Below are 18,144 nucleotides of genomic sequence, written 5' to 3' on the forward strand. Positions count from 1 at the left end.
TAAGGTTGGCTATGATCGGGATGGCCAATAAAATTGCAAAAGCAATGGATATTGTTGCTTCCCAACAAAATGTTTGCCTCCAAAGATGCAGTTAAATCATACGTACAAGTGATCTGGAAGTGCATCAAATTATGCATTTTCACTCATGATTTTTACAAGAGCGTGACTACTGAAAGATGCAATCCATTAGCACTACATTTGAACTAACCCTTCGGCACTGCATTTGAACTATCCCTTTGGAATCGCATTTTAACTAACCCTTTAGGGTAGAATAGGATGCAGTCCAATTTGCATCCAAAGCACGTGTTTTATGCAGTGCTTTGGATAGAATTTAAAGGTACTCTAAGGAGTGTGTTTTTACGCAGTTCAAAGATGCAATCAAAATGCAAGCCATTGCAAACTATCCCAAAATGAATAAAAAGAATTTATTGTCTGTGTAAAACAAGAATTATAAGAGCTTCATTACATTAACACAGATTATAAAATGTCTTCATTAAATTCAATCGCAACTGAGTTTGTTTCGTCCGCTCTCCATTTAATCCAAGCTGAAATGTTTTCGCTTCATCTGCTAAAGGGGTTCTTGTATTGTCTTCCCATCACCAGTTGTGATTTCGGCAAGTACTCCAACAGCACTTCGTTAGGAAATTTTCTTCTCGTGAGTTACCGTAAAAATTTTTCCAACTTTTGGTTGTATTTTGTTTATTTTATATAAAAATTTTAGAAATTGATGCACACTTTTTCTATCTTTGAAAAAATTCTGTGGTTGTAGGTATCTACAAATTGACTTGCTTGCTAGGCCTCACTAAGCAACTGCTTGTAAAATGTATCGAACGGATTGCCTTTTTCACGACTCCCTTGAACTGCATCCGGATGCAATTTAAATGTGAGAAATGGATGTCAATCGTTGCATCGCATCCAAATGCTGTTAAAATGTAAGGAATTGGAGTGCCTTTTTCACGACTCCGAGTGAACTGCATCCAGATGCTGTTAAAATGTGAGGAAAGGATGTCATTCATTGCATCGCATCCGATTGCGGTTAAAATTCACGACTCCGTTTGAACTGCATCAAAACATGCCGTGAAAGAACTAGTCTACATTGCACTACTTCAAATTTATTTTGCTGGGCTGTATTACAAACAAATTTGTTTGTGTACTCATGAAAATCGATCTCGATCAATGCGGCGTATACAAGTTGTCAATACGTATACGCATATAAGATATTGTAATTTTGTATATTACATATTACCATCAAAAGCATCAACCTTTTACATAAAATTTAATTTGTTAGGTTTTAAAATGTTATGTTTATGTTAATCTATTACATATATTATCACATTTGTTCTTTTTTTTACAAAAACAGCCTTCGTTTTGCTTCAAATAATTACTGGTATTTCAAAACATATATATTTTTTCTACTTAGTATTGTTTCTTCTCTCATCGCTCTTTGGTATTTAAATACATAAATGCAAATGCATATGTGTGTATATTCTTCATTCCCAAAAATACATAAATATATATTTGCATTGATTTTCAACAAAAGCATTGAAATAGACAATGGTTCGGAAATTATTAATGCTTCATTGCATTGCGTGTAAGCTACAGTTATTGAATTCAATGAGTTTCCTTTATGTTATTATTTGCTTTTATCGAACTTGTTGTGGCTATAAGGCTTTTGATTAGAATGCAAATCAAATTGTGTACATTCCATAGAATTATTTAAATTTGTGATTAGTATGTGAAACTTAAATTTGTAAATTCATTGTAGGAAGAATTGAATTATAATCAGCAGTCGAATGGAGTCGGGAAGAAAGATTTTATACATTATGGGAAAAGTCAAATTTCAGGATTTACTCGTATTCTGGGTAAGTGTAGAATAAACTGAATATTTGGAACATTTTCGTTGCTATTGTCCAGTTATCTTGGCAAACAAATGTAAAACTAAGCGCACATAAGTTAAGATACCCTTCAACTTAAGAAACCCTTTTCCCATGTTATATCAGTCTGCACCCGACAAAGGCCTACTCCGACATAAAAGTATGTCCATTACGGCGTCCCAAAAACGAAATTTTTTGGTGAAAGATTCAACCTCTAATTTGTTTACATTTCATCTTCATCTTCGTGTTAAACTATTCTATAAAGGTCAGATTTAGGGTCCAATCGATGAAAAGCCTGTACCAGTTCATTGTTGTGGTTAAAAATTAATTTCTACAAAAATTTATGATGATCGGTTAACGATAACCCGTGTGCCGTGACCGATCTCTATTTCTGTCATACTTTTTTACGGGGACCAAAGGCGAATTTTCAGGAACTCACATTACAAGCCACAATTATTTTCTAATCGAAGAAAATATTTTCCCAGCTATTTATTGTGTCTGGGTGATGTAGGGGAAGGAAGAAACCAATAAACGGTCCTTACCGGCTTTAACATGGCAAATACCAGGATTTATCTTGGTCCCTCTTTCATCTCAAGTGGACACTGACCTCCCCGTGGTGTCACCTGGGGAACTGCCTTTAACACCCGTTAAAAGTAGTGAGCTAACATGTGTCGCTCGTTCACCCATAAGAACGTTAAAAACTTTGGTTTGGGTGTCGGGTTAGTAACCCTCCCCTAGAAAAAACAGCCTACTGTGAAAAAACGAAAGAAAAGAAAAAACAAACCCCTCTAAAGTTGATGAACCCCGCAAACGTTTTAAGGACCATGATCTGCGAATCTGCACCTGGAATGTTCGCACTCTTTATAGAGAAGGTGCAGTTTACGCATTGGCTGATGTACTTGAAAAGTACAAGGCCGACATTACTGCCATACAGGAAATACGATGGAACGGGAAAGGCGTCACAACAACACCTAAAGGTGACGCACTGTATTATAGCTGCCATGACATAAAGCAATGGTATGAAGCTGATAGACTTTACAGCTGCAAGAAACGTGGTAGTTAGTAGTACCAGATTTAAGCATCTCGATATTCATAAGGGCACCTGGCTGCCGCCAGATCAAAGAACAAAAAATCAAATTGATCAAGTTGTGATAGATGGAAGACATTCATCAAGGGTGTTGGATGTACGATCGTTCCGAGGTGCAAACAGAGACTCGGACCACTACCTTGTTGCAGCAAGGTTACGTACCAGATTAAACGTAGCAAACAAAGTGCTGTCCCAACTGCTTAATCAAAGCACTCCTCGTCCGGATAACATATCAGGACAATAGCAGAACATTGCCCACTCCATGCAAACAGCCGCAAAATCAGTGTCGTGCTGCTACTGAAGAGAAAAATGCGGCATAGAGGGCTACTTTACAATCAGTAGCAACGCGTAGCGCACGAGAGAGGTATCGGGAGAAAAGGAGAGAGGAGAAACGTCTTCTCCGCAGGAAAAAGAGAAAGATTGAAAAGCGGTAGTGTGAACAAATCGAGATGTACAGGAGACAGAATGATGTCCGAAAATGCTACCAAAGAGTGAAACATCAAAATGATGGCTTTGGAATTGGCACATCCTCCTGTAGAGACCAGCAAAGTAATCTGGTAACTGATACAGATAGTGTGCTAAGGATATGGAAAGAGCATTTTTCCAAACTGTTGGTTCCCAATAGTAGCGAAGTCTACGAAGATACCACAGATCCATTCCCAGAATATGGTATTCAATGTATACCACCCGTCCAAGATGAAGTAAAGACAGCAATAAACCTGCTGAAGAATAATAAGGCAGCAGGAGCTGATGGCCTACAAGCCGAGCTGTTTAAAACGGACGCGAGACGCTGATAAGGTGCATGCTTCAGCTAGTTGGCTCCATCTGGCAGGAAGAACGCGTACCTGACGATTGGATCCTGAGCATCCTGTGTCCCGTCCACAAGAAAGGAGATACGACTTTATGCTCCAACTATAGGGGCATAAGTCTTCTTCCTATCGCTTACAAGATATTGTCAGGGATATTGTGCGAACGACTAAAGCCCATGGTCAACGAAATAATTGGACCATACCAATGCGTATTTAGACCTGGGAAGTCCAACATTGACCAGATATTTACCTTGAGGCAAATCCTGGAGAAGACCCAAGAGATGCAGATAGACACCTACCACCTTTTTGTCGATTATAAAGCAGCCTTCGACAGCCTGCTACGTTCAAAGGTATTCCAAGCCATGTCTGAATTTGGTATCCCCGCAAAGCTCATTCGGCTTTGCAAAATGAATAAAATAGGCAATAGGAAAGGAGACAGCCTTTCGTGTGATCTTTTCAACATGCTGCTAAAAAAAGTTATAGGAGAGGCAAACGTCAAAAGAAGTGACACAGTCTACACCAATAGCCACATGTTACTTGCTTATGCTGATGATGAAGACATCTTTGGACGGTCAGTAAAAGAAGTAACCGATACCTTTATGAAGGAGAATCAGCTAAAGTGGGTCTGGCGGTAAACGGCGAGAAAACCACGTTGATGGTGTCGACGCGCCATGCGTCCATTGAGATCGGACCAACTGTGGAAGTTGGTACCTAAAATTTTGAAAAAAAAGACTTCGTATACCTCGGCAACGCCGTAAGCACAACAAACGAAATTAGTTGTGAAATAAAAAGAAGAATTGTATTGGCCAACAGATGCTACTTTGGCTTAAGTAAGCACTTTAAAAACAAAGCCACAACTCGTCAAACCAAAATAACGCTTTACATAACACTTATACTACCCGTGCTGATGTATGGTTCCGAAGCCAGGGTACTTGCGCATGCAGATAAGGCAGTCCTTGGCGTGTTTGCTAGAACAATTCTTCGAAAGATCTACGGACCAATCTGCGTTGACGGTGAATATCGACGTCGTATGAACCACGAGCTGTATCTGCTATACAACGTCATCAATATAGTTAAACGTATCGAGAAGCAGCGATTGTGTTGGCTTGGCCATATGTCAGATGTTTCGCATAATGACGCCCACAAAGCAGCATTATACCTAGGACAATTAAACCTCAGACATCTATATGTCCATCAAATGAATACATTTCACAAACTTCCTAATGCCAATGACTTTAATACATCACCAAGTAGCCAAATTCGGTAGCAAATTAGGCTACTTATACTCATGTTGCATTTACCCATCATCGCCATTCATCTACTTAACTCGTTACAAATTAAGGTCATATGTAAACAAGTACATACATACATACATACATACCACACACATACTTAAGTTGCTACACATTCCGGTTACTACTCATGTTTCTAGTCTCGTCATTATTTCCGCTACTACCCATTCTTTCGAGACTAGATTTTCAATGCAAATATTAATGTTTAGAAATTTGTTACTGTTGGCCATAACTGCCTACCATCTATCACTTGCGATAAAGCGGCAATTGTTGTAGTTAAACCGACCGGCCGCATAACTGTGGAGGCATTTAAAGATTACATGTTCATGCATGTTGTACATTAGCGTATTCATGTGTATCATTTCCCAAAGAGAAATACGTACACATACACACACATCAAATGGGTTTATTATCCATATACGAGATTCTTTGATAAGGGCCACTGTATGATTTAATGACGATAATGATACTTATGAGGTCATTTGTAGTTCTTCGAGTTGTTGGCTGTTTCGGTGGTTCTTTTTGTTGAATATTCTAAATGATAAATTGTATCAATATTTGTTAGCATTTTCTTTAAATATTCGAATTGTTGTTGTTTTTGTGTGGTCTTAATCATACTGCAAAGGGTTGCTGTTAAAAAATGAAGAAAAAATCTAAACGGTTTTCTGTGTCACTCTATCAAACATGAAGCTTTGAGGAAACCTATTTCACTTGAGATTTCTAACGATATGTTGGCCCCTTTCTGTGTACCCGCAAATTAAGACGTGTAGCATTGACCGCAGTCACTTAACCCGAATCTAACAACAGCAGTCGGCCCTGCGATTAGTTCGATCCCAGCGATTAGTTCTCTGCCGCCGATTCGTTCGCTCCCTGCAATTCGTTCGCTCCGTTGCCTATCCATACTCGACTCTCTTCTTTGCAGAGTAGCACAGCCGATCATCACGCAACAGTACGCGAACGTCACCGAGCCGAGTATTGCCGATCCGAGTGTTATCGATCCGAGGATTGCTGACCGGAATATTTCCGAACCTGCAGCCAACCGAATACCACAGAACCTAGCAACACACCAGACGATTACCAACGAACTGACAAAATCCGATTAGCACAGAGCCGAGCACCACACCCGACGATTGCTAACGAGCCGACAGCATCCGATTACCTAATAACACTCCCGACGACCACCGAGTCAACAGCAACATTACTATTGCCATCGAAGTGATCATAACACTCCGATCAGCCGACAGCAAACACCCAACACAATCGAGCCGATGTTAACAACCCGATCACTATCGAGCCGTAAGCAACAAAACCGAGACTGTTCCCTGACTAACAACGGTCAAACCAAGATACGCTACAACTCCACTTAAGGTTTGTGGGTCTGTAAGTCAACCCTGGCTGCGGCTGAGATAAGCTCAGTCTTTGATAATACCAATCATTATAGATTCCAATAGCCAACCATTTTCTTTGGTCACTGAAGGATAACATTTCACCACGGTGGCGCCCAACTTAGAAGAAATTTACGAAGTACTAAGTTCTGGCCAAATCGGATACTCAATTCGTAATTTATCGTGAACATAATTTTGCACAAAGTTTTTAGCCTATTTTCTGAGAAAGTACGGAAGTACCTGAAAAAATTGCAACATCCGTGTGGACAACATTCTGTGATAAATTTTGAAATTTTAGGATAAAAAGAGTATATACACTTTGAAACGACCAAAATGTGCCTGATCGAAATAATGGTTTTACACCCCTAGAATGTCTGGACGAAATTAGTTTCAGCCGATTTTGTGTCGACTTAGGCTGTATGTTTGGCTAATTGGAACGCACGATTACCCTCGAACGGATTAAATGATTTGGTCCAAAATTTGACATTCGTAATATTTTGTCCAAACTTAGTTTAAGTTCGAAGATGTCGGTACACTCCTTCGGGTAACTCCCACACAAAATATCGGAAAAGTGCAGTTCAAGGCCTCCTTTCGAATCGTTTTAATTTTTGTTGCAAGAACTTGTATTCGCTGCCCCCATTACGACGGTACAAGATTTTTCAGAGGCACATCTATACTTCCAGAGAAAATGGTCAGAAACCTGTAAAAACCGGCTATGACACCTTGTGTTGTGGATGGAGCGCACGGTAACTCTCAAACGGATAAACCGATTCGGTGCAGAATTTGGGAGTCATTAAATGTTGCCGAAACTTAAATCAAGTGCTAAGATGGGCCTTACGGGTCCACTCCTTTGGGCACCTCCCCACAAAAGTTTAAAACTTTTCGCAAAAATTGTGCGCACGATAACTCTCAAAGACAGTAACAATTTGGACCGTTCTTTGCACACCGTAATGTTTCTAACAGACATTCATAGATCAGGTTACAATATGGGCTATTAGTGCAGTTTAGAACCCCCCTCGAATCGTTTTGATTTTTCTTGAAACAGGTTGCACTTAAAGTTCCTATTACGATGTAATACTTTTTTGAGTGGCAAGTCCATACTTCTTGAGAAAATTACCCAAAAGCTGTTAAAAAACTACTACGACCCGCAAGAGTCGTGGCTGGTGCGCACGACAACCCTTGAACCGAATACAGCGTTGGTCAGCACGTTGCATATCGTAATATCTGTTCGAATATTAGATAAAATTAAAAGTTGGTGCTTATGGGTCCACTTCTTCCGGTCAAAAGTTTGAAAATATTCGCTAAAATGGTACGGTAATGGTGTTTCAATTCACACAAGCTGAGGGTATACCTCTGTCGACAAAGCCGACTGATACTTTTTCACTTCTTATTGTAGGTTCATGTTTTGGAATATTGGAAAACAATTTTTTGCTGAGCTAGCTGAGATATGCCATTTAAGGTTCTCAGTGGTCCCGAAACTTCTCCAACAAAAATCGTCTACATAGGTCAATTTGTTGGTATAGCCACTATAGAGCGGTACCTCGAAGTTTTCGGTATTTTGTAGATTTTAGGTAAAATTTTTAACTCACTAGCTGTAATTTGACATTTGAAGTTCTCGGAGTTCCTTAAACTCCTCCACCAAAAATCGTGTACATTGGTACATGTTTATATCCCCAATATAGAGATGTTGACATCTTTGAAGAAATTTTTAGATATATTTGTTTGACGTAATTTAGAAATTTGGGGTATCCGTGGTCGAACAATTTTTGCACTTAACAGAAAACTAATTATTCCATTTTAGTTTAGAATATTTTATGGTGGAGGGTATAAAAATTTCGGCACGGCCGAACTTAATGTTTTTTTAATTGTTTTTATTCAAATTATTGGAGGGTCTCTAAAGAAGTCTAATTTGAATTTGTAACTAATTAAAAGTGCTGTAAATTTTATTTGAATTTTTCATTCATAATTTTGCATTTAATTTTACCGATTTTTGTCGGTAACTCAGAAAATCAGTTTTAGAACCGCACTACTGATGTGCTTGTTTTTACCGTCGGTAGGAGCATGGACACTTTGAAGTGTGACGTTGTAGAACTTTTTAGCGTAATTGTTGCTTATTTTTCATCCTGTGGGGTCAATCTGAAGACAGGATGTTTAACTTTCGCTGAACCACACAAGCCCCAGGCATACACGTGTCTTGTTTTATGCTAACTGTAATACATTGTGTTAGCTTCCTGCAAGCCGATATTACCAGCTTCTATGTTCAATATCAATCACTACGTAACCTGCATCCTATCTGCATAGATTCCGGAAATTCCAGGTAGATGATTCATTGTCATCAAAGTGTACACATTTGGTTTTGAGGCTGAAAATTTAACACGCAACGTGTCACAACACTACCATTGCTGTAATGAGTCCTAAAAGAAGAACCGAAATCCTAGTTTTTACATTGTTTTATTTTGACAATTAAAGTTCTCAATGGTACAGAAACTTCTCCACCAAAAATTTTGGACATTGGTTTTGGTATAGCCTCCATATAGCGGTACCACCCGATTCTTGCTATTTGGAGGATTTTATCTTCATTTTTAGCCCGAATTGGCTGTAATTTGGCATTTGAAGTTCCCAATGGTACCGAAACTTCCCCATCAAAAACTATGGACATAAGGGTACCACCCGATTTCAGACATTTTAAAGTTTTTTTTTTTACATTTTCGGCCTAAATTTGAGGTAATTTAGTTATGGGGATCTCAGTGGTCAAAAAATGTATTTACTAAAAAGTTCAAAATAAAAAATAAGTTACAGTGTTTTATTTAAAAATACACATAACAAGTTAAAAAGTATCAGTCAGCTTTGCCGACAGGGATATACCCTCAGCCTGTATATATTGAAACGTTTTTTCCCCAAAAAAACTTGTGTATTTAGGGGGTTTTAAAAATTTTGGGGGTATAAACCGATAAAAATTTTGATTAGGATTAAAGTGTTGCGGAGGAAATACTTAAAGGAATGGATCGACATTGACCATTATGGAATTGGATCTCCAGCCCCTACATATGGTGTCATAGGGGGTTTTTTACAACCTTCGAGCTGTTTGCTCAAGAAGTGTGGACTTGCCCATGAAAAAAATTTTACCATCGTAATTGAAGCAGCGAATGCAAGTTGGTTCAACAAAAATCAAAGTGATGCAATAGCAGGTCTTAAAGTGAACTTATCCGAAATTTTGTGTGGGAGGTACCGGATGGAGTGGACAAATACAGTCCATACTTGAACCTGATCTTTATATGGTAGATATATTTGGATGTGTAAAGTATGTACCAATTTGGCCACTCCCTTCAAGAGTTACAGTACGAAAAATTTTTGCGAACATTTTTGAACTTTTGTGGGGGTGGTACCTGAGGGAGTGGACCGATATAGCTTATCTTCAAACTTAAACTATGTTTGGACAAAATATTACTAAGGCCAAATTTTGGCCAATCGACTCCAAACTGTCTGAAACACATTTCGTCCAAACATACTTGGGATCTAAAACCATTATTTCGATGAGGCACATTTTCCCCGTATGAAAGTGTATATACCCTCGTTAGCACAAATGCTGAGGGTATAAAAATGTGTAACAAAACTCAATTTTTTTTCAAAATGATGCGAAAAACCGTTTAGATTATGAAAGTAGGGAATTTAGAATTTAGGCGGGGCAAGTTCCGCCCATTTCTAGTTTTTTGAAAATATTCGAGTTAAGATATCTTGGAATCCTTGCATTTTAGGTATATTATGTCTTTGGCAACTTTCTAGAGGAGGATGTGGGGAATGTTTTCGTTAAAAATGTTATCCCTCATGCGGTTCATCAAAGGCATCTTTTTGGTCCTTTTTGAAAATGTTTCAAAAACTCCTTTAAAATGTGATCCTACCAAATCCAATTATTCTACGAAATTGTTCGCCATAAAATGTTACTATAGGTCTCAGAATACATCAAATCTGTAAATCTTAGCTAATCGCCAGGAATCTTTAAAAATCAAAAACACGTTTTAGGGTTAAAGTCGGACTTCATCCGAGTTTATTCAAAATTGTCCCTCAAAACATAATGTTAAACTCTGACAGCTATGATATGGACCTTTAAAAATATATAAGTTTTTGTTTCATTCGAACGCAATCTTCTTAAGAATAGCTTCAAAAGTCGGAACATTTGACTAATCTTTTTTGTTGTGAGTACAACCCAATTTTAAGTGCAAGTAAATATATTCAAAATATCGCGAAACTGATACGTATAGCAAAATATTACAGTGGATTTTGAAGGAGGAGGTAATAGCTTATTATACCCTATACCCTATGTGGGGAGGGTATTATAAGTTGGTTTTGGCCAAAAAGTTTGTAACGCATCGAAATAATGGTCGTAGACCCATACTTATATATACCAAAATGAATGTCTCGACGAGCTGAGTCGATCTGGCTATGTGTGTCCGTCCGTCAGTCCGTCCGTCCGTCCGTCCGTCTGTCCGTCTGTCCATCTAAACCTTGTAATCACGCTACAGGTCGCAATTTTGATCGGATCGTCACGAAATTTTGGATGTTGATGGGGGTCCCGGAGGGGAAGAAGCCTATTGATTTTGGTGATGGTCGGATAATATTTAGGGGTCGGAATGGGCAAAAAGCTTATGTGGATAAAAAGACAACGTTTTTTTTCCACATCGAATATCTCAGCTTCTATACGGGGTATACCAAAAGCAAAACCTGACAATAAAAGTAGAAAATATCACCTTTTTAATGATGTAAAGTATGTTCTCGTTGGTGATCAAACAACGAAGATATCACAATAGTCGCAAATAAAACCCAAATTTTCATTTTTGCGATTTTAATTATAATGACGAATATCACAGCTTTGGTTTGGGACTTTCCAAAAGCAAAGCCTGGTTATGAAAGAGGAAGACCCCATCTTTACAATTATGTAAACTAGGTCGGTAATACATCCCATTTTTCCACTTTTTTGGAAATCACGCTACAGGTCGCAATTTTGATCGGATCGTCACGAAATTTTGAAGGTTAATGGGGATCCTACAGAGAAAGAAGCCTATTGATTTTGGTGATGGTCGGATAATATTTAAGGGTCGTAATGGGCAAAAAACTTATTTGGAGAAAAAGACAACGTTTTTTCCTAAGCGAATATCTCAGCTTCAATATGGGGTATACCGAAAGCAGAATCTGACCATGAAAGTAGAAAATATCGCCTTTCTAATGATGTAAAGTAGGTTCTCGTAGGTGATCCAACAACGAATATATCGCAATAGCCGCTAATAGAACCCAACTTTTTATTTTTGCGATTTTAATAATAATGACGAATATCACAGTTTCGGTTGGGGATCTTCCAAAACCAAAGTCTGACTGTGAGATTAGAAAATCCCATCTTTACAGTGATGCAAAGTAGGTTGTCGTAGGTGGCCACATAACGGAGATATCACAATAGTCGTCAATACATCCCATTTTTTCATTTTTTTGTAATCACGCTACAGGTCGCAATTTTGATCGGATCGTCACTAAGTTTTGGGGTCTAATAAGGATCCTACAGAGAAAGAAGCCTATTGATTTTGGTGATGGTCGGATAATATTCAGAGGTCGGAATGGGCAAAAAACTTATTTGGAGAAAAAGTCAACGTCTTATTTCAAAGCAAATATCTACCTGCTAATGAAAGTAGAAAATATCACCTTTGCAACGATGTTACGTGGGTTGTCGTAGGTGGTCAAACAACGAAGATATCGCAAAAGCCGCTAATAGAACACAAATTTTCATTTTTGCGGTTTTAATAATAATGACGAATATCACAGCTTTGGTTCGGGACCTTCCAAAAGCAAAGTCTGACAATGAAAGTAAAAAATTCCATCATTACAATGAAGTAAAGCAGGTTGGCGTAGGTATCCAAATAACGGAGATATCGCAATAGTCGGTAATACATCCCATTTTCCACTTTTTTGGAAATCACGCTACAGGTCGCAATTTTAATTGGATCGTCACGAAATTTTGGGTGTTGTTGGGGGTCCCACAGAGGAAAAAACCGTTTGATTTTTGATAATGGTCGGATATTATTCAGGGGTCGGAATGTGACAAAAAAAATATTTGGAAAAAATACCAACATTTTTTTTTTAAGTTAATATCTCCCTTCTGTAGGAGGTATATCGAAAGCAAAACCTGGCAAGGAAAGTAGAAAATATCACCTTTACAACGATGTGAAGTAGGTTGTCATAGGTGGTCAAACAACAGAGATATCGCAATAGTCCTTTTTTCATTTTTGTGCAATCACACTACGAAATTTTGATCGGATCCTCACGAAATTTTGGGGGTTGATGGGGGTCTAACAGAGAAAGAAGCCTATTGATGGTTGGCATACATTCCACTTTTCCATTTTTTATTTGAGTTATACTGTAGATGCACTTAAAAAATTGACCTGTGTTAATGAAGGCATTCAGAGCAAAGGCGCTAAGCTATCCCAATTTTAATATTTTGAATTTTATTAGTCAAAACCTTATGAACAGGGGTAGTGGTGTAGGGTATCACATAGTCGGCCCTGACCCGACTATAGCCTTGGCTCACTTGTTTTTCATTAAAAATAGTATTTTAGCGTGTTGTGGAATTCTAGTTAGCTGCATATTTAGTGTATTTTGTAATGCCATTTATATCATATACTTAAATTTGACCTAAGGTTTTAGTCATGATGTCCACCACTGCCCACATCGGGAATAATTTTCCAAAGTAGGCCATGGGTTTAGGATAATTCTGTATTAAAATCAGCTGCCATCTGGTGCCAGACTCTAAATCGTGGGTCGCTGACTAAAGCTATGGATATATTAGCGTATAACTCTGTTATCTGGCCACGTACATTAACGTAATTGGCATCAGTGGCAAGATGAAGAAATCTTCTTCCAAATTTGTCTTACGCTGGCGGTACGTGCCTTCCAGGAAGAACCCTATAAGATCTATATTAACAATTTTCCCAATTTTCAGACAAAAATTTTGATTTTGTTAATCTGCAAAATTGGTTGGATTTTATGTTGTTTTGGAGATTGTTTTGTTTCCCCAAGCCTATTTTTCAATTATAAGATTATCGGGGCCTTTGTTCATGCCATTTTGTATTAACAGCATAAAACAATTCTTACCGTATACCCCCTCCAGAGAGGAAAGGGGGAGAATGTTACGCTCGTGGTTTCTTAAAACACTCTTCGCAGCAGTACAAAGCTGTAACCGGCCCATTGGCTTGATTTTTACACTCTAAATATTTTTGATCCCTTCCTCTATACAAGTGAATCCACTGTGCAGAGGCTTATCCTAACTACATACGTAATTTAAGTTAAAAGTACTAAAAATACACAATTTTGGCAGTTCCGATCTGTGTTTTCTATATTTTTCAAATATATATTCACCACAAATGTTTCAAATGCTGTTTAAATGGAGCGCACAACATCTTCTGTATGAATTTATAACGAAAAACCGCCAATAAGATATTTATAGTGTCCAATCACAACGACAATCTGGGTAAAAGTTGTAAAATATGGCCCTAAACCCTATATCAAAAACAAGGGCTGCTAAGAATGCTATACGTTATGGTTACAGATTTCTTTTATTCGGAGACTCATTTGGAACATTTCTCTCTTTAACAATATTCCCAAAAAGTAAAGGATTTTGGTAGAGTTTGATCCTATATGGAATTATGTATAATGAATTGTCAAAAATTAAAACACATAATTTCATCCTAATATATTTACAATTGTAATCTAATTTTCTTATGGAAATGGTATACCTAGATATATGGTTTATTCTGAAACTCATAGTGAAATTTTATGTAGAATTTTTCATCTTTTGATACTTTTCGCCTAGAACCAAGTTTTATATTACTTTCATGTATCAAATCGATAAAAGAAGTAAACAAATTTCATCAAAAAAAGGAAATATTTTCATGTTTTTTCAGCAAAATTTATACAGCTATTTTTATGATATATAATGTAAACAGACATTTCATTTCTTTGGTGACCCATAGTAAAATTTGACAAAGAATATTTTTGTCTTTGCCGTCATCTCTCTAAATTATGCTTTGTAGGACAGTTTTGAATAAACTCTGATGAAGTCAGACTTTAACCCTAAAACGTGTTTTTCATTTTTGGAGATTTCTTTGAATTAGATAAGATTTACAGATTTGGTGTGTTCTGAGACCTATAGTAAAATTTTATGACGAACAATTTTGTAGAATGATTGGATTTAATATGATCACATTTTAAAGGAGTTTTTGAAAGATTTTCGAACAAAAGGACCAAAAAGATCCCTTGCCCACATCCTCCTCTGTAAAGTTGCCAAAGACACTATATACCTAAAATGCAAGGACTCCAAGAATATTTCGAAAAAACTAGAAATGGGCGGACCTTGCCCCGCCTATTTGGGTTACTTTCCGATGTAAACTCTAAAAACGCCGATACACGTATCTCATATTTTTAGATCTACTTTCATAATCTACTCAGTTTTCCTTGTTATTTTTTTGTTGTCGCACAGTGTAATTATTCTCTTAGCCTCAGTAAGTACATACATATATTCTTCTTCATGATGGAATCTCTCAAATGAAACGCTTGCATTTAAATTAAAAATGGTGACAAACTTAAACGGCAAGCGTTTTATTTTAGAGATTGCATCATAAAGGAGTATATACTAAGTGAAAATTATTTTTAGTGCATTTATAAATAAAACACTGTATCTTAATTTTTTAAAATTATTTTTTATTCCATATTAAAGCCGATTAGGACTCCCTGTGCCTCTTTTGTATGCATATTTGTATAAATTTGTTTCCCTTTTAAATACAATTTTATCATTCCCCGTAGCTGATTTTCATCTCTGCAATACTCTACAAGTTCCTGGTTAAACCAAAAACCAATCAAATAATTAAAATGAATTAGCAGCAAAAACCCCCAAAAATCTAAGATTTTGTAATTATGATTACGATCCGGCAAAACGATTTCCATATCCCTTTTGATGGGCATTTAATCAAATTAATTGGCTTTTGTTAATTTTTGTGTAATCTTGGCCACAGGCCAATAATAGACGGTGATTACGAAAACATAATACTTTTGAAATTTAGTCGCATCGAAAAGGTTACCGAATAAACAGCCGTGAGTGTCATTTAAAATGTCCGTCCTGCATAGATTTAGGAAAAAACCACAAACCATTTACGATTGCTGTCGGCTATTGTGTCAACTACAATTCATCCTTGGCTGTAGTGGTGTAAGAAGTCGTGCGAATAAATATGTTTGTGATTGGATATCTCTTAGCTATACCGCACTAGCTGTGGGCACAATCCTGGCCACATTGGCTGTTACGGCCTACGTGAAGTTCCAAGATCCATATTTAGTGGAAATGGATAGTTTAATTAAATCAATAATTTATTTAGAGCTTGGTATGTCGTTGTTTATGTATGTGACGACCAGCACAACAATGGTGGCCCAGGCCGAGACACATTTGCAGTTATATAAACGGATAAATGAATTGGATCAGGTGTTGATACGTGAATTCGGTTGTCACATGAATTACAAAGTGTTGATTAAGAAACATTTACAATTGCTGTGTTTCACCAGTATTATATATTGTGTAATTCTTGTGCTGGGCATTACGCGGGCAAGTGATTGGAAAAATATTTTACTAAATCTACTGGCAGCAGTGGCGTATAGTTGCATTACCGGTGGTCCCACCCTCAATTTCTACATACAAATGAATTTCGCCGAAATTTTGGGTATACGTTTTCGTCTATTACAAAAATTGTTGCAAGCAAAAACTTCAAACATGGATGAGTGTAGGATTGTGGAGCGTTTCCAACAGCTTATTGATTTGGTGCAACAGTATCACGACTGCATTCGCATCACAAATCAAATTTTCTCCAAAAGTTTAATTATCATAATGCTACACGATTTTACCCTGACCACAAGTGAGCTGTATTTGATATTTGGTGGCCTCACAAGTTCCGGTAGTAATGCCCTAATATATTTTGTTTTGCTGGGTCTTGTACTGCCCATATACAAAATGTCTGTGGCGCCGTTGTATTCGGAGAATGCCATTAAGGAGGTAAAGGAGGTAACAAAAATATTGGGATTCCTTTTTAATAACTCTTTTCTTTTTTAGGAAAATAAATGTTTTAAAATTATTCAAGATTTGGATTTTTATTACAAACACAACCGAAAAATACGCGAAATGGTTGGCGTGTCTTTAACCTGGCGCTGGGATAACAAAATAGAATTTACTAGCGGCAGTATGGCTTTGAATATGGAAACAATTGCTGGGGTAAGTTTTTGTTAATTTCTTTGCTTTGGATATCTTGAGTTAAGAAATTAAGAAGTAGTGAGTAGTAATAACGACTTAAAAATGGTATTATGCCTAAAACTATATTCGGTAAATTCAGAATATAATTATTAATTATGAATGTCCTCAAATAGTTGTTAAATTCCACTACAATTTATTACTTCGCCACTTTTGAACTTTAAAAGAATTTTAAAATATTTTTCATTTTTGCTTTAAGGTTTATTTGGAAATTTTCAATTATATCCTCATACTAATACAATTCCGTATGACCCAGGAAATGGGCGATCAAATTGAAAAACAAAAGAATACCATTCAAGATTGGATTGGCGTGGATTATGTTTAATTCCAAGCAGTCTGCGTGAAACAATAAAAACCGGAACAGCATGCGAATGAATTGATGTTGCTTCCTAATGAATATCTAAACAATAAAGTTTAAAACTATACACACTTAGTCGTTTTTGTTGTATGATATTAAGATGGGTAAAACATCGGTGTTTTATGTTCTGCGCCGAAATGAAAAATTGCGTTAAAAGCAGAGTTTGGAGTCCGACTCTAACAAGAAGTTACAGGAGTCGGAGTCGCGAAAAAAATCGACTCCTGGCGAAAAAAATCATCTTCTGGACTTCTGTGAAAGGCTGTGGCATTTTAGAAAAAATCCTACTGGTGTTCAGTAAGAAGTAAAACTGGTCTGTGATATTGATCTCCTATGTGGAAACCTACTGGACTTTTGCTGAATTTCTATGAGAAAAGTTAGGACCTTCTATGAGATGATCTTCATTTTATAGAAGAAACTCAATTATATGAGGAAAGGCATTGGTTTGCTAAAAGAAGACGTTTTGGGGAATTATGGTACCCGAAGGAGTGGACAAATATAGTCCATATTCGAACCTGGTCTATATCTGGTAGATATATTAGGATGTGTCAAGTATGGACCAAATCTGTCACTCCCTTCAAGAATTATCGTGCGCCCAATTTTCATGAATATTTTTGAATTTTTGCGGTGAAGTACCTGACACAGTGGACCGATATGGCTTATGTTCGAAATTAAAATAACTTCGAACAAAATATTACGAAGGCCAAATTTTGGACCGAATCGGCAGATCCGTTCGAGAGTTATTTACGCTCCAACAACTACACATGGTAACATAGTTTTTTTATTCCCTCCACCATAGGATGGGGGGTATATTAAGTTTGTCATTCCGTTTGTAACAACTCGAAATAATCATTGTAGACCCCACAAACTATATATATATATTCTTGATCAGCGTGCAATTCTACATCGATATAGATATGTCCGTCCGTCTGTGGAAATCACTCTAGCTTCCGAACGGATTGAAGTAGGTGGATGAAATTTTGGTAAAATCTATTATATGTATGTAGGACTTTTG

General features: G+C 37.2%; 1 protein-coding gene across 1 annotated transcript; it reads left to right on the plus strand.

Annotated features, from left to right (window-relative positions):
* Positions 1 to 1,765: 1,765 nt before the first annotated feature.
* On the plus strand, positions 1,766 to 17,203 carry Gr57a (Gustatory receptor 57a). The gene is made up of 4 exons (XM_073988759.1): positions 1,766 to 1,862; positions 15,289 to 16,522; positions 16,580 to 16,738; positions 16,974 to 17,203. The coding sequence occupies exons 2-4, from the start codon at positions 15,593 to 15,595 to the stop codon at positions 17,097 to 17,099; spliced, it is 1,215 nt and encodes a 404-aa protein (XP_073844860.1). The 5' UTR covers positions 1,766 to 1,862; positions 15,289 to 15,592; the 3' UTR covers positions 17,100 to 17,203.
* Positions 17,204 to 18,144: the final 941 nt, after the last annotated feature.

Source organism: Musca autumnalis, unplaced genomic scaffold, assembly GCF_047663935.1.
Source record: "Musca autumnalis isolate F117 unplaced genomic scaffold, ASM4766393v1 scaffold_5, whole genome shotgun sequence".
NCBI lineage: Eukaryota > Metazoa > Arthropoda > Insecta > Diptera > Muscidae > Musca > Musca autumnalis.